Here is a 24,376-nt window from a genome sequence, read left to right as displayed (position 1 = left end):
CGTCTATGGAGGGTCACAATATAACATATCACAATCCATTACAATCTTCGTCTATGGAGGGTCACAATATAACATATCAAAATCCATTACAATCTTCGTCTATGGAGGGTCACAATATAACATATCACAATCCATTACAATCTTCGTCTATGGAGGGTCACAATATAACATATCACAATCCATTACAATCTTCGTCTATGGAGGGTCACAATATAACATATCACAATCCATTACAATCTTCGTCTATGGAGGGTCACAATATAACATATCAAAATCCATTACAATCTTCGTCTATAGAGGGTCACAATATAACATATCAAAATCCATTACAATCTTCGTCTATGGAGGGTCACAATATAACATATCACAATCCATTACAATCTCCGTCTATAGAGGGTCCAATATAACATATCAAAATCCATTACAATCTTCGTCTATGGAGGGTCCAATATAACATATCATAATCCATTACAATCTCCGTCTATAGAGGGTCCAATATAACATATCATAATCCATTACAATCTCCGTCTATAGAGAGTCACAATATAACATATCACAATCCATTACAATCTCCGTCTATTCGTTACACTGTCCCTTTAACTCGAGGTCATTTCTCAGGTGCGGGGGATGCAAGCGGAGATAGACCAACAGGAGCTCGAGTTCCAGAAGCGCATCCGGAAACTTGAGGCAACTCTAAAGTATGTATTACTGACCTCTTATTGGTCACCATTGCCATGTGATCAGTCACGATTGTAATGTGACTAGTCACGATTGCTGTGGAATTATATTAGTCACGATTGCCCTGTGATTAGTCACGATTGCCCTGTGATTAGTCACGATTGCCATTTGAATATATTAGTCACGATTGCCATGTGATTATATAAGTCACGATTGCCATGTGATTAGTCACGATTGCCATGTGATTAGTGATGCGACTTGTGGAAGTGATTCGGGGTTTAACTTATCAAGCTAGAGGGTAGAGGCGTTTCCGACAGTGCCCTGACTATCTGTTTTTGGAGCCATTGAAGCTTTTCTCTCTACATTTGAATCCACTGGGAACTCTTCTCTCTACATTTAAAACCATTGAATCTCCTCTCTACATTTGAAGCCATCGAAACTTTGAAACTCTTCTCTCTACATTTGAATCTATTGAATCTTTTCTCTCTACATTCGAAACCATTAAAACTCTTTTCTCTACATTTGAATCCACTGAAACTCTTCTCTTTGGATTTGAGGACATTGAAAACTTTTCTCTACGTTTGAATCGATTGAAACTTTTCTCTATAAATTTAAATCTATTTGAAACTCTTCTCTCTACATTTGAAGCCATTGCAACTTTTCTCTATACATTTAAATCCATTGGAAACTCTTCTCTCTACATTTGAATCCATTTGAAACTCTTCTCTCTACATTAGAATCCATTGAAATCTCTTATCTACATTTGAATCCATTGGAAACTCTTCTCTCTACATTAGAATCCATTGAAATCTCTTATCTACATTTGAATCCATTGAAAACTCTTCTCTCTACATTTGAATCCATTGGAAGCTCTTCTTTCGACATTTGACTACATTGAAATCTCTTATCTACATTTGACTACATTGGAAACTTTTCTCTCTACATTTGAATCCATTGGAAACTCTTTTCTCTACATTTAAAGCCATTGAATCTCTGTTCACTACATTTGAAGCCATTGGGAACTCTTCTTTCTACAGTTGAATCCATTGGGAAGCAACCGGAGTATTCTTCTTGCACTACATCTGTAGATGTAGTCCATCTTACTGGGCATAAACCAGGGAAGTGTAAGATTCTATAATTGCTCGGAGTGAGCGCAGTTTAATCTTGGTATCGCATATGATTTTTCGTGTCCACACCACAGGCTTTCCAGTCGGTTGATTCGTATTTTTATTTCATGCAGATCAGTGGTCTTTTAAGCGCATGCGCGAGTTTCAGATAGTGGATGCGATATTTCGTGTCACATCACAGGTTTCCCAGTCGGCTGATTTGTATTTTGATTTCATGCTGATCAGCGGTCTTTTTAGCACATGCGCGTGTTTCATATAATGGATGCGATTTTTCGTGTCCACATCACAGGTTCCCCAGTCGGCTGATTTGTGTTTTGATTTTATGCTGAACTGTGTTTTTTAGCGCATGCGCGAGTTTCATATAGTCCATTTTTCGTGCCCACACCATAGGCTTCCCAGTCAGCTGATTTGTTTATTGATTTCATATCGATCAGCAGTGTTTCAGCGCATGCGCGAGTTTCATATAGTGGATGCAATTTTTGTGTCCACACCACAGGCTTCTCAGTCGGCTGATTTGTATTTTGATTTCATGCTGATCAGCAGTCTTTTTCGAGAACTCCTGTACTGAAACATGTTCGTCCCGTCCTCCGAGCATTCACTTTCTATTAGAAACTTTTAGTATAGACAAGTAGTCATAGGTATCATATGAAAAAAGCATAGTATCTGAAGATTCCTTAATAGGAAATTTCCAACTTTTTGGCCGCCAAGGAGGGCGCACCCCTCTGTGTGCGCGCCTGGTGTTCATACTTAATTGTTTTCAGTAACACATACTTTGCATAGACATGTTTATTTGATGGTTTGTTTGGTGTTGTCATGGTAACCAGGGAGCGTGACGAGCAGATTCAGCGTCTGACAGAGGCTCAAAAGCAGCAGGCGGCACAAGCTGAGCATGCACTTGAAGACTTCAAGAACCAAGTGGAGCGCAACTCCGGGCGCATGTTTGACGAGATGAAGACACAGGTAACCCACACAACGAAACCACACAGGTAACCCACAAACGTAACCACACAGGTAACCCAAACAACGAAACTACACATGTGATCCGCCACACAATGAAAACACACAGGTAACCTACATAATGAAACCACACAGGTAACCCACACAACGAAGCCACACAGGTAACCCACACAACGAAACCACACAGGTAATCCACACAGAGAAACCACACAGGTAACCCACACAACGAATCCAAGCAGGTAACCCACACAAGAAACCACACAGGTAACCCACACAACGAAACCACACAGGTTACCCACACAACGAAACCACACTGCACATGGCCATGGCACGCACCTAACAGTTTCCTGTGTTTTGTTAAGTTCGTGCATTTTGTTGTTGTTGTTGTGTTCCAGTGCCTCATAAGCTGAAACAAATATGTGTAAAATACTTATTGAGGGGGGGAATCCAGCAAGCCGATCTATCCGACCTTTTCCCTGATCCCCACACTTTGCCATTGGATAAGGTGATGGGGAACATCGCAAAGAATGTATAGAATAAGTATTGTCTCGGGTTTTGTAATTCTTAGATGGAGAAGGTCGAGGAAGATCTTGCCAGATCAAAAAATCTGCGCGAGAAACAAGCGAAAGAGTTCAGCCGCCAGATGGATGACATGAAGCTCAAGTATGATAAACAGGTGAGACATCCAGACTTGTGCAAGTATGATAAACAGGTGAGACATCCAGACTTGTACAAGTACGACAAACAGGTGAGACATCCAGACTTGTGCAAGTACGACAAACAGGTGAGACATCCAGACATGTGCAAGTATGATAAACAGGTGCGACATCCAGACATGTGCAAGTATGATAAACAGGTGCGACATCCAGACTTGTACAAGTACGACAAACAGGCGAGACATCCAGACTTGTGCAAGTACGACAAACAGGTGAGACATCCAGACATGTACAAGTACGACAAACAGGTGAGACATCCAGACATGTGCAAGTATGATATACAGGTGAGACATCCAGACATGTACAAGTACGACAAACAGGTGAGACATCCAGACATGTGCAAGTATGATATACAGGTGAGACATCCAGACATGTACAAGTACGACAAACAGGTGAGACATCCAGACATGTACAAGTACGACAAACAGGTGAGACATCCAGACACGTACAGGTTTGATATTCTTGATTTGCTTATTTTAATCGTGAAGTTGTAGTTTGCTGTATCTGCTGTAATTGTTGTCATCGTTATCCTAATTGGAAGCAGGGGTTTCAACTTGTTTATCTGATATTGCGTTTGTTGGTGGTGAGATTGCTTTAGCTGTGCTGTATTTTTTACATTTCAGATGGGTGTACATTTGTAGTTGTTTCACATAAGGCACTCTTGTTGCAGGGGGCATTTCGCATGTTGTTGCGTACAGGTTGCACGTGCTATTGCGTATGTTGGTACATACAAGTTGACGTTGCGTGTGTTGTTGCGTACAAGTTTTGCAACTGATGTTGCGTGTGTTGGTACATACAAGTTGACATTGCGTGTGTTGTTGCGTACAAGTTGCAAGTGACGTTGCTGTTGCGTACAGGTCGCGGAGATCAAGATAACTCACGAGCAGGAGAAAGCTCAGCTGATGCGAAGTTTTCAGGGTGATCGGGACTCGCTACTCCGCGAGCAGGAGCAAGAGCGAGAAATGCAAGCAGAGAAACTTCAGCAGAAGCTAAGCGAGCTTGAGAACCACAGCCGAGAGCGTGCCGCCCGAGATGCCAAGATACAGGCGGAGCTGGAGCAACAAGTACGGGAGCTACGGGAGGAGGTGAGCCCATGAGTATCACACTGGGAGCTAGGGATGGGGGGGGGGGGTATATGACCGGAGGAGTTGAGTTGAAATTATAGACCATATGATACGTACCAATCGGAAGTTGACGATGTCGGACGATGTTGCGATGGAGTGCTTGCGTAAGATGCGATAGAGGCGGAAATGCAGGAACACCATGATGACGCAGAGGAACAAAAGATACAGGTATCACAGGGTTACCACAGCATGTAGATAAGGCGTCAAGAACACGCGTACCAGGGAGAGCAATGCTCGAGAGTACGATAGCGGCGTAGGTCTTGCTCATGGTGACCAGCGTGACGTAGCGAAGAGGGCTCGTGATTGCATTAAAACGATCTATAGTCGCCATACAAAGTGTTGAAAAGCCGGATTGTATAGAGAAAGTTCCAGCTATGTCTAGCAGCAGTCTAAATTCTGACTGACAAAGTTGACCATGCGGTTCTAACAGAACTCGCATGATTAATTGAGCGTGTGCCGTCTGAGTCACGATTCCCGTGAGGTCATCGTTGGCAGCAAAGCAGACAGAAGGAAATTAGCGGGGACTCGTAGCTCACGGACAAGGCCGAGTGTTAACATTACCAGCGCGTTAGCTCTTATGGAGAGAACAGGGAACGCGGTGTTCACAGCGGCCAGGAACGACGCGAACTAGCGGCTGCTCCTGGCGAACTCCTGATACTCTGTTGTTATCAGAATGTATACAAACAATGCTTGACCCGTCACTGGAATTTCCGTCAAATTGTGATGTGAAATTCATGTTGGAGACGATTCGAGTTCGGGTAACGAAACGCTCTAATAGCATTCCTTGATGGTTAGCATTTTACTTTGTGTTTTATAAGCTTGTTTACAGCTTACTATTATTCCGGAACAAAAGTAGCGGAGGTTCCCGCTCTCTTCTCTAACCACTAATTAAGAGCAATACAAGTATCTGTGAGCAATACAAGTATCTGTGAGCAATACAAGTATCTGTGAGCAATACAAGAATCTGTGAGCAATACAAGAATCTGTGAGCAGTACAAGAATCTGTGAGCAGTACAAGAATCTGTGAGCAATACAAGTATCTGTGAGCAATGCACGTATCTGTGAGCAGTACAAGTATCTGTGAGCAATACAAGTATCTGTGAGCAATACAAGCATCTGTGAGCAATACAAGTATCTGTGAGCAATACAAGTATCTGTGAGCAATACCATTATCTGTGAGCAATACAAGAATCTGTGAGCAGTACAAGTATCTGTGAGCAATACAAGTATCTGTGAGCAATACAAGTATCTGTGAGCAATACAAGCATCTGTGAGCAATACAAGTATCTGTGAGCAATACAAGTATCTGTGAGCAATACAAGTATCTGTGAGCAATACAAGAATCTGTGAGCAATACAAGCATCTGTGAGCAGTACAAGTATCTGTGAGCAGTACAAGAATCTGTGAGCAACACAAGTATCTGTGAGCAATACAAGTAACTGTGAGCAATACAAGTATCTGTGAGCAATACAAGTATCTGTGAGCAATACAATTATCTGTGAGCAATACAAGTATCTGTGAGCAATACAAGTATCTGTGAGCAGTACAAGAATCTGTGAGCAATACAAGAATCTGTGAGCAATACAAGAATCTGTGATCAATACAAGTATCTGTGAGCAGTACAAGTATCTGTGAGCAGTACAAGAATCTGTGAGCAGTACAAGAATCTGTGAGCAATACAAGTATCTGTGAGCAATACAAGTATCTGTGAGCAATACCATTATCTGTGAGCAATACAAGTATCTGTGAGCAATACAAATATCTGTGAGCAATACAAGAATCTGTGAGCAATACAAGCATCTGTGAGCAATACAAGTAAGTGTGAGCAGTACAAGAATCTGTGAGCAATACACGAGTCTGTGAGCAATACAAGTATCTGTGAGCAGTACAAGTATCTGTGAGCAATACAAATATCTGTGAGCAATACAAGTATCTGTGATCAATACAAGTATCTGTGAGCAATACAAGTATCTGTGAGCAATACAAGTATCTGTGAGCAGTACAAGTATCTGTGAGCAGTACAAGAATCTGTGAGCAGTACAAGAATCTGTGAGCAATACAAGTATCTGTGAGCAATACAAGTATCTGTGAGCAATACAAGTATCTGTGAGCAGTACAAGTATCTGTGAGCAGTACAAGAATCTGTGAGCAATACAAGTATCTGTGAGCAATACAAGTATCTGTGAGCAATACAAGTATCTGTGAGCAGTACAAGTATCTGTGAGCAGTACAAGAATCTGTGAGCAGTACAAGAATCTGTGAGCAATACAAGTATCTGTGAGCAATACAAGTATCTGTGAGCAATACAAGTATCTGTGAGCAGTACAAGTATCTGTGAGCAATACAAGTATCTGTGAGCAATACAAGTATCTGTGAGCAATACAAGTATCTGTGAGCAATACAAGTATCTGTGAGCAGTACAAGAATCTGTGAGCAATACAAGTATCTGTGAGCAATACAAGTATCTGTGAGCAATACAAGAATCTGTGAGCAGTACAAGTATCTGTAAGCAGTACAAGTATCTGTGAGCAATACAAGTATCTGTGAGTAATACAAGTATCTGTGAGCAATACAAGTATCTGTGAGCAATACAAGAATCTGTGAGCAGTACAAGTATCTGTGAGCAGTACAAGTATCTGTGAGCAGTACAAGTATCTGTGAGCAATACAAGTATCTGTGAGCAATACCATTATCTGTGAGCAATACCATTATCTGTGAGCAATACAAGTATCTGTGAGCAATACAAATATCTGTGAGCAATACAAGAATCTGTGAGCAATACAAGCATCTGTGAGCAATACAAGTAAGTGTGAGCAGTACAAGAATCTGTGAGCAATACAAGAGTCTGTGAGCAATACAAGTATCTGTGAGCAGTACAAGTATCTGTGAGCAATACAAATATCTGTGAGCAATACAAGTATCTGTGAGCAATACAAATATCTGTGAGCAGTACAAGTATCTGTGAGCAGTACAAGAATCTGTGAGCAGTACAAGAATCTGTGAGCAATACAAGTATCTGTGAGCAATACCATTATCTGTGAGCAATACCATTATCTGTGAGCAATACAAGTATCTGTGAGCAATACAAATATCTGTGAGCAATACAAGAATCTGTGAGCAATACAAGCATCTGTGAGCAATACAAGTAAGTGTGAGCAGTACAAGAATCTGTGAGCAATACAAGAGTCTGTGAGCAATACAAGTATCTGTGAGCAGTACAAGTATCTGTGAGCAATACAAATATCTGTGAGCAATACAAGTATCTGTGATCAATACAAGTATCTGTGAGCAATACAAGTATCTGTGAGCAATACAAGTATCTGTGAGCAATACAAGTATCTGTGAGCAGTACAAGTATCTGTGAGCAGTACAAGAATCTGTGAGCAGTACAAGAATCTGTGAGCAATACAAGTATCTGTGAGCAATACAAGTATCTGTGAGCAATACAAGTATCTGTGAGCAGTACAAGTATCTGTGAGCAATACAAGTATCTGTGAGCAATACAAGTATCTGTGAGCAATACAAGTATCTGTGAGCAATACAAGTATCTGTGAGCAGTACAAGAATCTGTGAGCAATACAAGTATCTGTGAGCAATACAAGTATCTGTGAGCAATACAAGAATCTGTGAGCAGTACAAGTATCTGTAAGCAGTACAAGTATCTGTGAGCAATACAAGTATCTGTGAGCAATACAAGTATCTGTGAGCAGTACAAGAATCTGTGAGCAATACAAGTATCTGTGAGCAATACAAGTATCTGTGAGCAATACAAGAATCTGTGAGCAGTACAAGTATCTGTGAGCAGTACAAGTATCTGTGAGCAATACAAGTATCTGTGAGCAATACAAGTGTCTGTGAGCAATACAAGTATCTGTGAGCAGTACAAGCATCTGTGAGCAATACAAGAATCTGTGAGCAGTACAAGTATCTGTGAGCAATACAATTATCTGTGAGCAGTACAAGTATCTGTGAGCAATACAAGAATCTGTGAGCAATACAAGTATCTGTGAGCAGTACAAGTATCTGTGAGCAATACAAGCATCTGTGAGCAGTACAAGTATCTGTGAGCAGTACAAGAATCTGTGAGCAGTACAAGTATCTGTAAGCAGTACAAGTATCTGTGAGCAATACAAGTATCTGTGAGCAATACAAGAATCTGTGAGCAGTACAAGTAACTGTGAGCAATACAAGTATCTGTGAGCAGTACAAGTATCTGTGAGCAATACAAGCATCTGTGAGCAGTACAAGTATCTGTGAGCAGTACAAGTATCTGTGAGCAGTACAAGTATCTGTAAGCAGTACAAGTATCTGTGAGCAATACAAGTATCTGTGAGCAATACAAGAATCTGTGAGCAGTACAAGTAACTGTGAGCAATACAAGTATCTGTGAGCAGTACAAGTATCTGTGAGCAATACAAGTATCTGTGAGCAGTACAAGTATCTGTAAGCAGTACAAGTATCTGTGAGCAATACAAGAATCTGTGAGCAATACAAGTATCTGTGAGCAGTACAAGAATCTGTGAGCAGTACAAGTATCTGTGAGTAGTACAAGAATCTGTGAGCAGTACAAGAATCTGTGAGCAATACAAGTATCTGTGAGCAATACAAGTATCTGTGAGCAATACAAGTATCTGTGAGCAGTACAAGAATCTGTGAGCAATACAAGAATCTGTGAGCAGTACAAGTATCTGTGAGCAGTACAAGTATCTGTGAGCAGTACAAGAATCTGTGAGCAGTACAAGAATCTGTGAGCAATACAAGTATCTGTGAGCAATACAAGTATCTGTGAGCAATACAAGTATCTGTGAGCAGTACAAGTATCTGTGAGCAGTACAAGAATCTGTGAGCAATACAAGTATCTGTGAGCAATACAAGTATCTGTCAGCAATACAAGTATCTGTGAGCAGTACAAGTATCTGTGAGCAGTACAAGAATCTGTGAGCAGTACAAGAATCTGTGAGCAATACAAGTATCTGTGAGCAGTACAAGTGTCTGTGAGCAATACAAGTATCTGTGAGCAGTACAAGTATCTGTGAGCAATACAAGTATCTGTGAGCAATACAAGTGTCTGTGAGCAATACAAGTATCTGTGAGCAGTACAAGCATCTGTGAGCAATACAAGAATCTGTGAGCAGTACAAGTATCTGTGAGCAATACAATTATCTGTGAGCAGTACAAGTATCTGTGAGCAATACAAGAATCTGTGAGCAATACAAGTATCTGTGAGCAGTACAAGTATCTGTGAGCAATACAAGTATCTGTGAGCAATACAAGTATCTGTGAGCAATACAAGTATCTGTGAGCAGTACAAGAATCTGTGAGCAATACAAGAATCTGTGAGCAATACAAGTATCTGTGAGCAATACAAGTATCTGTGAGCAATACAAGAATCTGTGAGCAGTACAAGTATCTGTAAGCAGTACAAGTATCTGTGAGCAATACAAGAATCTGTGAGCAATACAAGTATCTGTGAGCAATACAAGAATCTGTGAGCAATACAAGTATCTGTGAGCAGTACAAGAATCTGTGAGCAATACAAGCATCTGTGAGCAGTACAAGTATCTGTGAGCAGTACAAGAATCTGTGAGCAGTACAAGTATCTGTAAGCAGTACAAGTATCTGTGAGCAATACAAGTATCTGTGAGCAATACAAGAATCTGTGAGCAGTACAAGTATCTGTAAGCAGTACAAGTATCTGTGAGCAATACAAGAATCTGTGAGCAATACAAGTATCTGTGAGCAATACAAGCATCTGTGAGCAATACAAGTATCTGTGAGCAATACAAGAATCTGTGAGCAGTACAAGTATCTGTGAGCAGTACAAGTATCTGTGAGCAGTACAAGTATCTGTGAGCAATACAAGTATCTGTGAGCAATACAAGTATCTGTGAGCAATACAAGTATCTGTGAGCAATACAAGAATCTGTGAGCAATACAAGAATCTGTGAGCAGTACAAGTATCTGTGAGCAGTACAAGTATCTGTGAGCAGTACAAGTATCTGTGAGCAATACAAGTATCTGTGAGCAATACAAGTATCTGTGAGCAATACAAGTATCTGTGAGCAATACAAGTATCTGTGAGCAGTACAAGAATCTGTGAGCAATACAAGTATCTGTGAGCAATACAAGTATCTGTGAGCAATACAAGAATCTGTGAGCAGTACAAGTATCTGTCAGCAGTACAAGTATCTGTGAGCAGTACAAGTATCTGTGAGCAGTACAAGAATCTGTGAGCAATACAAGTATCTGTGAGCAGTACAAGTATCTGTAAGCAGTACAAGAATCTGTGAGCAGTACAAGAATCTGTGAGCAATACAAGTATCTGTGAGCAATACAAGTATCTGTGAGCAATACAAGAATCTGTGAGCAGTACAAGTATCTGTGAGCAGTACAAGAATCTGTGAGCAGTACAAGTATCTGTGAGCAATACAATTATCTGTGAGCAGTACAAGTATCTGTGAGCAATACAAGCATCTGTGAGCAATACAAGTATCTGTGAGCAATACAAGTATCTGTGAGCAATACAAGCATCTGTGAGCAATACAAGTATCTGTGAGCAGTACAAGAATCTTTGAGAATGAGGACGTTAGGGTCTCCCTTCTTATGTTTTCCTGCAAATTCATAAGGGGATGGCGTTAACATGAATCATCAAACATTAGCAGAAGTCTTTTCGTCCTCGTGGAGCACTCGACCAAATGGGTGTATTGTGTTTTCCCCTTCAAGTTTTCCTCTCTTTTCTTTCTGCGATAATTGAGTAAATTGCATCTCGCTCTCTGGAGGCCATGCTGTGAACTACTTGTTTTTTCTTTGTTACTTTTTGGTAAATTTCAAATCATTGTCGGTAGCAAAACATCTTCGGTAATGGACTCTCAATAAACAAGATTAAGGGACACGGAAAAATTATAAATGATTAAAAACGAAATAAAAAATCGAATAAGGATGTCTTTGGAAAAAAAGCTTTAAATTGAAATAGGAAATTGAATATAACGTATAAAAAATATTTTACGCGTTTTTGCTGTCAGGATATAACTCGTCGAGTTGTGTGGTGACGAGGCGAGTAAAACCTTTTTTTTGTAAAACTGTTGCTTTGCATCATCTTATCAATGCCTTATTTTTTGTCATCTGCTAGTAATGCATCTGTTGTATTTCGCATTTCGGGAGTAAATGAACTTAACTGTTTGCTGCCCAACCGACGATCACGAAATTGGTAAAATACTCGACCATGCTTTTCCCATAAGCGTCATGGGGAATGATCAAGGCTTGCGAATTTCACTTCCCCCTCAAATTTTAAATGAAACAACAACAACAAAAAAGAATAAAATAAGACTGCAATAAAATAGGGTTTTTCGAGTTGCCTTTTTTAGGAGGGCATCACTTGAAAGTTTGTTCTCTCCTTCCTTTCGACGCCAACTAATATCTAAATGGAAAAAGAAGGGAATATAACAGTAATGTATTTAGCTTTTATTTACATAACTCCGTTAGAAACCTGAATTTTCCCTCATGTATGACGTATCTGATGTGTATATTACTGAGATTACTACATCTGTCCCAACAACGTCAAAGTTTTAGAGCACATACTTTTTTCCATCCTTACCCGAATAGAGCCTGTGTTGCCTACTAATATAGTCGCAGAGCAAACTGGTTATTTTCTATTTCTCAGGTATAGAATGTTTACGTTACAGGAGATAAAAATGCGTTAATACAGAAAATTCAGCAAATCCAAGGGGCATTGAATTTGGTTAGCCAGGGTATGCGTAGTGGTAGAGCTCCAGTACAGAATATACGTGGAGAAGTTGAGACCATATATACACTGGAAATAAGTATGTCGGCGAAATGACCATATATACACTTGAAATAAGTATGTCGGCGCAATGACCATATATACAATTGAAATAAGTATGTCGGCGAAATGACCATTTCTAACTGGTTGGATTATCTGATGTCAAATTAAACATTTCTGGGGTAATCCGCTGAGCACTTTGTGCAGGTCGTAACAGTTTGACCCTTTCAGTAATTGGCCAGACACGTCTTTTACTGCTTTCCAGGTAGTAGAGGCAAATTCTTTGCGCAAGACTCAGCTGATGGAGGCGAACATGCTCCGCGAGGAGGACAGACACAACTTCAAGCGTCAGGAGGAGAACCTTGTGTCTAAGTCTAAGAGCCAACTGGAACAGCAACGCCTTCAGCTCCAGAGGGAGCACAGTAACGAGATGGAGAAGATGCTGGACAAGACGAACAGTAGACTAAAGCACATGGAGGACGAGTACGCTACACGCTCAGCCACGGCCCAAGAGGTACACCGTCAGCCTTTTTCCTTGAGTTTGCTTGGTTTTCCAGTAATTGTCCAAAAAAGTATATCGAGTAAAAAGGTTTTTGTGATAAAGGTCCTGGAGGGACTGCGGTGGAAGGGGAGGGGATGGCGTTTAATTGAAAACATTTTTAACAAACCATGAAAGTCGATATCAGTTCACCCTTTTCAGATCACATTGTATCCTTGTTGTCATCAATAAATACTGATATTCCAAAATATCAAAAACTAAATGTTCTGTATAACTATAAAAATTATGGAAATGATAGCCTGCTAAGAATTGTATCATTGGTAAAAGGTTGTTTATTTACTCAAAGTTTGATTCCCGAATAGTGCGCGTTGCATGGGTTGTTGCTGAAAGTCTGTCTTTGAAATAAGCTCAGCTTATGAAAGCATTTAAATTCCCCAACCTCCTTAATGACTGCGTATTTTTACCTAGACTGTTCGCACGCTTGAAGGCGAGATAAAAAAATTGAAGGAGGAAAATTTACGTATGCGCCTAAGCTCCGAGAAGAAAATCGGCTCAGTCAGTGAAAAGCACAATGAAGAGAAAAACACAATGAAGCGACACCACACCAGTATAGTTAATGTGAGTATGATAATGGAATACTTAACGTAAGTATGAACCACACCAGTATATTGAACGATGTTGTTTGAAACTTGATCTTACTCGGCACGTGGCCTGCGCGCGCAGTGACATGTGTATTTCGTCACACGTTTATAAAAATAAAATCTTTTTTTTAATCCTGGCTCGTATGTTCATTTTATATTTTTCTATGGAATACTGACTAGTGAAATTATACTAAAACAATTAGTCTAGACTATTGTTAAATAGTGACTTTGCATTTATGATGATGTTCAGTTCAGTTCAGTTTATTGTTTTGTCACTTAATACATTTTTTTAAATAAAGATAATAATATAATAATTTACATAGTGTGACAAGTAGGACCGTAAGAAACCGCAAGGCTTATACGAGACGGACCTCCTAAATCTTAACAGAAAATACATATTTGATAGTTCGGACGATCGGATGATGGCGATAGTGGTGATGGCAATGGTAACGATGATAGTTATGGTGATGGTAGTGATGGTGATTAGGATGGTGGTGGTAGTGATGGTGATTAGGATGGTGGTGGTCGTGATGGTGATTAGGATTGTGGTGGTAGTGATGGTGATAATAATAATGATGACGATGATGTTAATTGCGATGGCAGTGATGATGATTACAATGAAAAAAGTGGTGAAAAAGTTATGTTAAGTCATAACTGTTGCTGTCTTGTCTTATTTGTTGTTTGAATTTACATGAAGTTTGTCTCCCCCACAGTCTTTAGAGCAAGACGTAGAATCACAGAAGTCAATGGTGAGGCACCTTGAAAAGCGCTGTAAGCAGATTGAGCTTGATGCGCAGGAGCGTGTGTCGCGCATGCGCTTACAGTACGAGGAAAAGATGAAAGGGCTACTGCCTGCTGACCTCAGAGATGTATGTTTTGATTGATCACTGAATGTCGTAAGGCTGAGTTAGACAGCACGATTTAACTGTGTGACCTGCTTACGACACGTCTTAGCCCTGAACTACACACTACGACTTTCACAGTCGAGCATCGTAGCGGAGACGTAGGCTGATTTACACTGTACGACTTTAGTTTAGAGGTGTCGCATACAACTAAATTGTGTTGTCTAAATCAGCCTTTATAATAATAACAATAATGATAATAATAATATATTTATTTATAAAGCGCTAAAACTATATCTGTATACCAATTTATGTCACTGAATGTTTTATATTACTAAGTCATTATACCAACTTATGTCATCGAATGTCTTTTATATTACTAAGTCAAGTCTATATACTGTCTTATATCACTGAATGTCTTATATTACTAAGTCAAGTCTATATACTATCTTATATCACTGAATGTCTTATATTACTAAGTCAAGTCTATATACTGTCTTATATCACTGAATGTCTTATATTACTAAGTCAAGTCTATATACCGACTTATGTCATTGAATGTGTTACTACGTCTGTATACCAACTTATGTCACTATATGTCTTATAATAATTCTTATACTTATTCTATTGTACAGTGGGTCGTTGTGCTGGTCAACTTGTATTTTCCCTTATATTTGTATTCAAATTGTCTTAGAAAAGGGCAGTCACGGCTTATTCAGCCCCACCCCCTAGACATGCCAGAAACTGATATTTATCTGGAGTTGTTGTCTTGTTGTTTTGCCCTCAGGAACTGGAAGACACAATAGAGTCACTACGGCAACAAATCTCAGTTTTACAATCACGGGCCAACATCCTACAGGAGGAGATAGACACAAGAAATAAGCTTTCGACAAACAGCTCCTCATTCAACCTGTCACTCAAAGATGATCATGAACACTAACTTTTAAGTAAACTGTGAGAAATAAGCTTGTCAATCAAGCTGTAGATGGTTGTAACCATGGCAAACTGGGGCACGTTTGGCCATAATTTTTAGAGTTCTTTTATGAAGACTTTGCAAACTCAAGACATGAAAAAGATGTTTATTCACAGGTCCACTGTGATATAATTCCCCTGTATTTAGTTTGGATTGAACTTGTTCTATTCTGTAAGGCCTGATAATATGATACAAAAGTTGGCTGTAATGTATTCATACTTTGGAGGCAGGCAAGCTACCCTGCAAACAGAGTGTATTTTATTTTTACATCTTCCACTAGGTGATAAAAAGCATTGTGAAATACAAACATGATGGGAATTTAGAGTCACTATTTGAAGGGTAGAAAAAAACCCAGCAAGAACGTAGTGCATTTATTGCTACGTACGCTCAAGACCCACCCACAAGGCACACAACATTTGGACAACTACTTGCATGGCGTAGTGAATCTGAGAGCACGAAAACCATGACTAGATTCAGTACCAAGAGAAACATTCCATGGGAACAGAAAGAAAGAAAATCAATAAGTGCAGACTACCAGCTGTAAATTATTTTTCTTACTGTTTTTATGAGCAAATAGAGTGAAACTCAAGTAAAACTTGATGTTTTATTATACAAAATAAAATGGCATAATCTTGTACATTTTCTCTTCAGTTGTTAAAGCATGTTTTGTTTGCAACAGAAGAAAATAGTTTTTATCCTTATATACATATATAGTTAGCAGTGTATTAAAGTATAACCATTTTGTGAAAATCTTTCAGTTGATTTTTCCCCTTTACAAGACAAGTTTGCTAGATCCTGAATCAGCCCTGAGAAATCTTTCTGCCAGTAAGCTAGGAAATTGAGCTGCCTAAAGAGAACTTCTAAATTCAAAAAATTTGTCATACAACAGCAAGGGAATTACCCTTTTCCTAGCTGGATAAATTCACCAGTGGCTCACAATACGAATTTGTTGTTTATTTATCAATACTTGTCAATCCCTCTAAACCAGATATTTGTCATACATCAGCAAGGTAATTTGCATTTTCCTAACTGAGTCAACAAGGAATTTGCCCTTTTCCTTGCTGGAGAAATTCACCAGCAGCTCACAATACGAATTTGTTGTTTATTTATCAATACTTGTCAATCCCTCTAAACCAGATATTTGTCATACATCAGCAAGGGAATTTGCATTTTCCTAACTGAGGCAACAAGGAATTTGCCCTTTTCCTTGCTGGAGAAATTCACCAGCGGCTCACAATACGAATTTGTTGTTTATTTATCAATACTTGTCAATCCCTCTAAACCAGCACTGATCTAAGGAATACAGTCAATATGGAAAACACCACAAAAAGGAACACAAAAAATCCACTAAACTGATGCAAAGACCCTCCCTGACTAAACAAGTTGCAGATAATAACTATGATGACAAGGGGTGGGGGGGGGGGGTGTAAGTAAAAAGGGAAGAGGGCGCGCTGGTATTGAGAACTTTTTAAACCACGACTAGGCTCTGACGTTTGAGCTTTCTCCATCTCCAACTATCTCTTTTTGAATCCATACTTCTTTCTTTCATAAAACAGATCAGTCTTAGAGCTTCCCAAGTTAACAATCTTGGGGCATCCATCCCTCTGTGTATACAAAGTAGATTATTAGTTCAAATCGAATAACTCATCAGATACTACCAAAAGAGTACAGTAGATGGTTGGTTGAGGGTGAAAATTAAGTTCAGATATCTTGTAAAGTATAATACAAGTTAAGTTAAGTATAAAATAAGTTAAGGGATCTTGTTAAGTATAAAATAGGTTAAGGGATCATGTAAAGTATAAAATAAGTTAAGGGATTTTGTTAAGTGTAAAATAAGTAAAGGGATCTTGTAAAGTATAAAATAAGTTTAGGGATCTTGTAAAGTATAAAATAAGTTAAGGGATCTTGTAAAGTATAAAATATTTCCAAAATCTGTGAAAACTGCAAAAGGGGGAGAAGTGAAGGGCCGACTTGGAAAATTGAAATAAAAAGATGATTAATGCATTTTTCTTGAACGTTTTGTGCCAAAATATAAGAATAAAAGCTGTGAATATCAATTATATTGTGCAGAGACCTGTCTATACATGCATGGTCATTCCTAAAAAAAATGGGCAGGATGAGGTCACCATCCAGTTTTTCATCAGATTTTTAAAAATCTGTTAATCAGAATATCAAGCAGCTTTTCTTAATAGGCTAAAAGCCTGCTATTTTGGTTTTGGTGTCTTTTTAGTGGTATAGATGTCAGAAGTCATGACCAAACATGGAAACAGCATGACCAAAAATGGAAACAGCATGACCAAACATGAAAACAGAATGACCAAACATGGAATTAGAATGACCAAACATGGAATTAGCATGACCTAACATGGAATTAGCATGACCAAACATGGAAACAGCATGACCAAACATGGAAACAGCATGACCAAACATGGAAACAGCATGACCAAACATGGAAACAGCATGACCAAACATGGAAACAGCATGACCAAACATGGAAACAGAATGACCAAACTGGAAACAGAATGACCAAATATGGAAACAGAATGACCAAACATGGAAACAGAATGACCAAATATGGAATTAGCATGACCAAACATGGAAACAGCATTACCAAACATGGAAACAATGCAATGCAAGCGCTGTTTGAATTCTGACTTACATCTTTCTCCTGAACAGTGCATTCCTTGCAGTAATAAGCATCTGAGACACCAGGCCCCCCGCATATAACACAGCGGCCTTGGTATGAGCCATAGTTACACTCGTCACATATCCTTACTAAAGTACAGGGTCGTACATATGAGTCACAGATGACACATTTACCATCACCTAAACAGAAATAAACAGTGAGATATATCTCTGCTTTTCATACTACATTATAAAGACACAAGTATTCAATAACAACAACAAATACATGTGTTGGGAATATGCAGCCCATCTCAAACAGCAGCCTCGATGAACAAACTTTGCAGTGAAATAATTATAATAGCTATAAAAGATGAAATCTATTGATTGGTTTAGATAGTTGGCTGACTACCAGACAAAACATTCTGGACTTTTTAACACTAATCCAGCTGATATGGCATCCTAGGAATGATATTATTAGCCCATGCCCTACAGTCCACCTCTAGCCAGCAGAGTGAGTGATAGCGTGTCTGATTCTGTGCTGAAAATGCAAGTTACAGTGTGTTGCCCCAATTACAGACGGTTTTTGCATTTAGCACCATAGCTTTTTAGGAATAAAAAGAACACTTCATATTATGCCAGTAACAAGATTGGACCTTAACCTAATAAAATACTTATAATATATGCATATATTTTAGGGTGTCAATTAAGTTTAGGACGCCGTGCTCGAACAGTATGTGTCACTGATTTGCCCTAATCCCGGTCAACTGGCCCCAATTCCGGGCACAAACTTCAAGAACGATTTTCGTAACTTCTCCCATATATTTCCAATGCTTATAAAAATAAAATATGAATTTATCTTATTTAGCAAAGCCAACTTTAATTATGTGGATCTACAAAGAGCATTTTAGCATTTGTTTACTTGATAATTGCGTGCTCTCAGAATCACAAATTCATCCGTTTGAATCATAGACTTTCGTAAAATAAATAATCATAAATTTGGCATATTACAATCTTATTAAGTTTAACTGGTTCGACAGACGGCTTTGTATCAATATCTTTCAAATGTAGCAGCAATTGTACTTTACTTACTTCTGAATGGGTTCCCCCAAAGAAATGACTCTAAAAAGACACATTCAAAATAATTACTGTAACCTGATGGTAAAAGCATAGAAAAAGCTGAAGCGCTGTGGCGTGTCTACTGATGACATTATAGTGATTTATCGCTCCCTTGTGCAATCCACGCTCGAGTACCCAAGCGTTGTTTTCGCAGACCTGCCACACTACCTTTCTGATTCCTTGGAGAGAGTCCAGAAACACGCCCTCGCCATTATCTATCCGGGCTTGGATTACAAGGAAGCTCTAACTAGGGCAAACCTAGCCACCCTTGAAGATCGTCGGACTGATGCCTGCTGCAGGTTTATCTCTTGTTTGATGCCACAAAAACCAGTGTACCGGCTTGTGCAAGACCGCATTGAGGCTACTACCCATAGCTACCAGTTAAGAACTCGCACTGGTAATCACATCAAACCCTTTGTGACCAAAAGATTTGGCAACTTTGTCACATACAAACATGCGTTGGCCTTGGCTATCTGATTGTCCATACTACCTTTATATTTATTATATTGTATCAATTAATCATTATTTATTATATTATTTGTTATTGGAATCCTGTAATTTAGCTTTTAAGGCTACGAGAGGACAAATATACGAGTATTATTATTATGTACCTAAATCCCTCCAAAATATAGTTTAAATGCAAAAACTAATTCCCATTATCTATTTAAACATATTTCCAATAAGCAGTCTATTTGTGTCCGTGTTTAGGCACACTTCATGAACAAGCATTGTAAATTTTCAAAATGCTTTGATTTTTTAAAATTAGTAGCCAGATCAAAGAGCTTCTATTCTATTGTAAAAGTATTTTACAGTGCTTCATTCCCACCCCAAAATTTTGTATTTTCTTTTTTTAACTCTAATTTACAGCACAGCACATGTGAGTATGAGAGTTAGTTACTAATTAGCTTAGTTACTAAAATTCGCTTTCGTATATTTTAAACAGGCTTTGATGCAAACTGTCCGTAATTGGGGCAACATACTGTACCAAAACTGTGGCTTTTGACTCCAAGAGACATGAGGAAAAAGCCTCTGTTAGCAGCCTCTGTCACCAGTCGTTTTACCATGCTTAAGTTTTAATAAGTACTAAAAGTATTTCATGCCTGGCATTTGGTACAGAACTATGATTGTTTTCAATGCTGAATAGGAAAAACTGAAAGACAATGACTTTGCTTTTTTTCAACTTTTCCCAGTTGAAATCTTTTACTTTTGATTAAGATTCATGCACTTTAATTTAAAGCTTTTAGTATTTTTTCTTTCACATCTGAATAAGATTTATTGAGTTCAAGGCTTAGATAATAGTGTTTGACAGCTATATTGAAGTTTATTTTAGACAAAACATTCTTCCAAACAACCGCTCGATCCATTATAAACTTTTAACATTTGAAACCGTTTTGTCAAATATTCTCTTTAATTATACAAATACAATTCAATAGTTATGATAATCACTAGGTATGATCAAACCTAACATTTTGGTATTTTGGAAATCCAAGTGATTTCGTAAACCTTGGTTGGGTGATGGAAAAACATTATTTGGATAAATAATAAAGATTGCATCTTCTGATTATAATATATCTATTTTATGTACTATGGAAAATACAATCATTTGGCCAATGACCTGAATAGTGTTTTGAATTTGGAGAATCTTTAATAGCATGATCATCATTTTTAAAGCGCATTTTTTATTCTTTATTCTTATTATCTGTATTATATAATTAACTATTCTGTTAAATTTTACTCAATGTAAATTGTGCAATCTAGCCTTTTCCATGCAATGCAATAGTTTTGAAATAAACTACTTATCTATCACACTCGTATAACAGATAACAAAATGTATAACAGCTCTTGGATATCTAACAATGCTGCATTCAGGAGTTATAGAACAAGTGTTGGGCTAAATATTATACTCATACTATTGGCCACTTTAGGTTTATGCTAAAATATCTCTCAGATTCAGATTTCAATATTTATAACAATAAATATTTGACAATTTGTCATAATCATTCAGCCTAGATTAAATTACCTTGATGTCTACAATTAAGATAAAATGCCTTTTAGCGAAGAGTGGTTTGTTGTCCTATTATCAGGCATGCTGTCTTATTATCAGCCACTAACTATCTCCAGGAAAAATAGTTCAGAAAAGTTGTTTCATTTTAGCTAAAATACCATTGACAATAATCTCTGATAAATGTAGTTTGCAAAAGTGCTATTCAGTTCTACTTTAAGCTTCATTTGGCTCAGTACTAAGCAATTGAAACTGACATTACATGACATAATAGGATGTGGTTGATAATAGGTACAAGTACAGTACCTTATTGCATGACATAATAAGATGTTGATGATAATAGGTACACCTTATATCTAGTAATAGGTACACCTTATATCTAGTAAGAAGTTAAATAAAATTAAGACCTTTTAAATGTGTTACAGTAAAATAATGAAAAAAGATTTGAGTAGAAATTTTAAATTCAGTTATATGTGAGAATACACATTGGCATACAGGGTGGTGAAGAGAACACGAAGCCCAACACTAATGACAAAGTTATTTTTCAGTCTTTTATGAATAATGAATTTAAAAAAAGAAGCTTTCACGAATCACAGGTTTAACTTTTGCTTTGCTCATGAATATTATGATTTAATATACAATCACTTGGAGACTCAGTACATTCAATGCAGTTTAACCGACAAATCTATTTTATTGATCAACAATCTATATAAGGTCATGTTTATTCGAAAATCTATTACATTTATTCAGGTTTAAGTTATTCTCGGCATCTATGGTCGAGTTTTACTAATTTAGCAAAACCACGAGTCACGAAAGTAAACATACCCCAATCATGAATTTAATTTGGGGCCTTTTCGAAAATACTCTTTACCACCATGGGAGTTTCGTTTCGTTGGGTGAACGTGAGACAGACTCATCCAGATGAAATCGTCAAGAGAGATAGGCGCGATATCGAACATTATCACATTGTTTTCCTCTTATTACATGCTATTAGATAGTGGTAAGACCCCTTTCCTCTCCTCTCCTTGATTTTGTGATATTATCAGAGTTTATCATATTATCATCTACTAGATGTCTATTTAGAAACCCCCCTTTTCTTCTGCTGAACCCTTGATATTGTGATATTATTGGAGATTACCTTATTAGAATCTACTAGATGTCTATTTAGATCCTCTCCTTCCATCTGCTTTACCCCTTTATATTGTGATATTATCAGAGATTATCTTATTAGAATCTACTAGATGTCTTTTTAGATCCTCTCCTTCCATCTGCTTTACCCCTTGATATTGCAATATTATCAGAGATTATCTTATTATAATCTACTAGATATCTATAGAGATTCCTACGTCCTCTCTGCTAGACCCTCGATATTGTGTTATTATTGGAGATTATCTTATTAAAATCTACTAGATGTCTATTTAGAAACCCCCCTTCCCTTCTGCTGAACCCTTGATATTGTGATATCATCGGAGATTATCTTATTAGAATCTACTAGATGTCTATTTAGATACCCTCCTTTCCTCTGCTGGACCCTGGATATTGTGACACTATCGGAGATTATCTTATTAGAATCTACTAGATGTCTATTTAGAAACCCCCCTTTCCTTCTGCTGAACCCTTGATGTTGCAATATTATCAGAGATGATCTTATTAGAATCTACTAGATATCTATAGAGATTCCTTCCTCCTTTCTGCTGAACCCTCGATATTATCGGATATTCGACTACAAAATCTACTGTGACTGTCACGTTTGTAGAGCGAGTCTATATGTGATATTTATGATATTATCAAGTCGTGAGATGCAATAATCAAGGTTCAACACAGCAGTTCTTAAGTTTAGTATCTGATATATATCAGTAATTAGATGGACTTTCTATGTGTAAATCTTGTGATATTATCTGATATTATCAAGTCATGAGATGCAATTATCTAGGTTCAACATGGCAGTTCTAAGGGTATAAGATCTGATAAGTATCAGAAATTAGATTTGTGAGCTTTGTTATAATATCGACTAAATATTTGATACTAGAACTCTGTGAAAGAATATATTATTTAAGTATATCCGATTTTAGATGAGTGATAAATATCGTATAAATATCAAAGTGCCAGAAAAGTTCGATATCGCGCCTTTATGCGTCTAGAAGTGACTTATAGACCTGAACTCAAAACCTCCATCAGAAATTACCAAAGTAAACCTATATCCACCTGATTTAGAACATTTTAACATTTCCGAACTCGAGTCGAAGTAAGCTTAACTAAAAGCTTTGGTACTATCACAACTTACATTTTTCGCACAGGCGTCCTATAGCTGAAAAAAATAGGACATGTCTATTGTTAGTATTGTGTTGATATCCACGGTGAAAAAGAGTTAAAGAGAGTCGCTTTCTTACCCACGCCGGGTTGTTTTCTGCACATAATCAGATCGGGGTGATGCTTCGCCATCTTGAAAACGTGCTAAAGCCTTCCCGGGATACATTGCAATCCCATGAAACGCGCCAAAGCACAGGTATCCCAAGGCCTTACCAATCTCCCTCCCAATCATAGTCTCCAGTCAGTCTCAGTACTTAGCTCGAAACATTCGAATATTTTCACGATTGATCATCTCGTATGAATGCTTTTTAATTGTCTTAAATCCTAGAATAAAGGTCACAGGGAACTAATTTTTGTGATTTATATTTATTCAGAATAAGCGGTATTTCTAATGGTCTCGATGGGGGGTGAGGGGGGGGGGGGGGGAGGAGGGCTGCGTAGCGGCTCAAGGGAAGGGGAGGGGGGAAGGGAGGAGGGGAAGAAAGGAGATCCTGCCGGTAGACCATTGTTCTAGTATAGCCACGCCGCCCCTAAGCGTGTGTACTCAAGTAGCTGTCAAAATTAACCAATCACATGAACTGTGTACATTGTAATTTTACTTCAGTTTCTAATTAAAATAAACGCGCTACATGAAAATTGTCTTGTTTTTTTGCACTTTGTGTTCTCCGGTATGTCCACGTGAAAGAAAAAAACAAAAACACTTAAATCCAGTCAACAGATCCAGGAACGAGTACTGTCGTTATTGCAACAAAAATCTTCGAAATTCAATACGGAAACAAGCTGACTTATCATTTGTTCGCCAATATTTTTAAAGAGAGCAAAATAGCTGAGAGTTTTGGTGTTGTTATCGCTAAAGACATGAGATCGATGCCCTTGGTCTGTACGACATGAGTTACAATACAATACAATACAATACAATACAATACAATACAATACAATACAATACAATACAATACAATACAATACAATACAATACAATACAATAC

General features: G+C 38.1%; 2 protein-coding genes across 3 annotated transcripts in view; one reads left to right on the top strand and one right to left on the bottom strand.

Annotated features, from left to right (window-relative positions):
• LOC5502884 (centrosomal protein of 112 kDa) overlaps nt 1-16,087 on the top strand; it is a 42,081-nt gene extending 25,994 nt beyond the window's left edge. Inside the window, exons 19-26 of the mRNA XM_032371183.2 lie at nt 619-698; nt 2,630-2,765; nt 3,331-3,438; nt 4,336-4,563; nt 12,648-12,896; nt 13,350-13,499; nt 14,236-14,391; nt 15,152-16,087. Of these exons, the coding sequence (XP_032227074.1) occupies nt 619-698; nt 2,630-2,765; nt 3,331-3,438; nt 4,336-4,563; nt 12,648-12,896; nt 13,350-13,499; nt 14,236-14,391; nt 15,152-15,304 (1,260 nt within the window). The 3' untranslated portion in view covers nt 15,305-16,087. The remainder of the gene's footprint in view (nt 1-618; nt 699-2,629; nt 2,766-3,330; nt 3,439-4,335; nt 4,564-12,647; nt 12,897-13,349; nt 13,500-14,235; nt 14,392-15,151) is intronic.
• Nucleotides 15,928-23,556, bottom strand: LOC5502885 (PHD finger-like domain-containing protein 5A). Of its 2 annotated transcripts, XM_001623972.3 has the most exons (4): nt 23,471-23,556; nt 23,365-23,388; nt 17,997-18,163; nt 15,928-16,941 (listed from the first exon to the last, which is right to left on the bottom strand). In XM_001623972.3, exons 1-4 carry the CDS (start codon nt 23,520-23,522, stop codon nt 16,852-16,854), a joined length of 333 nt encoding a protein of 110 aa, XP_001624022.1. In that variant the 5' UTR covers nt 23,523-23,556; the 3' UTR covers nt 15,928-16,851. The 2 variants fall into 2 exon arrangements, with proteins under 2 accessions (XP_001624022.1, XP_032227075.1); XM_032371184.2 differs by lacking the exons at nt 23,365-23,388; nt 23,471-23,556 and adding an exon at nt 19,052-20,292.
• Between the last annotated feature and the right edge of the window lie 820 nt (nt 23,557-24,376).

Source organism: Nematostella vectensis, chromosome 12 (assembly GCF_932526225.1).
Source record: "Nematostella vectensis chromosome 12, jaNemVect1.1, whole genome shotgun sequence".
Classification (NCBI taxonomy): Eukaryota; Metazoa; Cnidaria; class Anthozoa; order Actiniaria; family Edwardsiidae; genus Nematostella; species Nematostella vectensis.
Note: the sequence above shows the minus strand (reverse complement) of the source record. Positions and strands in the feature narration are given on the sequence as shown.

Excerpts from the sequence above, each read along its gene's own strand:
- LOC5502885 (XM_032371184.2), bottom strand. The coding sequence starts at position 19,130 with ATGCTTTTACCATCAGGTTACAGTAATTATTTTGAATGTGTCTTTTTA. Across the intron at positions 18,164-19,051 it reads TTGGGGGAACCCATTCAGAA|GTGATGGTAAATGTGTCATC; the intron begins GTAAGTAAAGTA and ends ATTTCTGTTTAG. Across the intron at positions 16,942-17,996 it reads GCACTGTTCAGGAGAAAGAT|AGGGATGGATGCCCCAAGAT; the intron begins GTAAGTCAGAAT and ends TTGTATACACAG.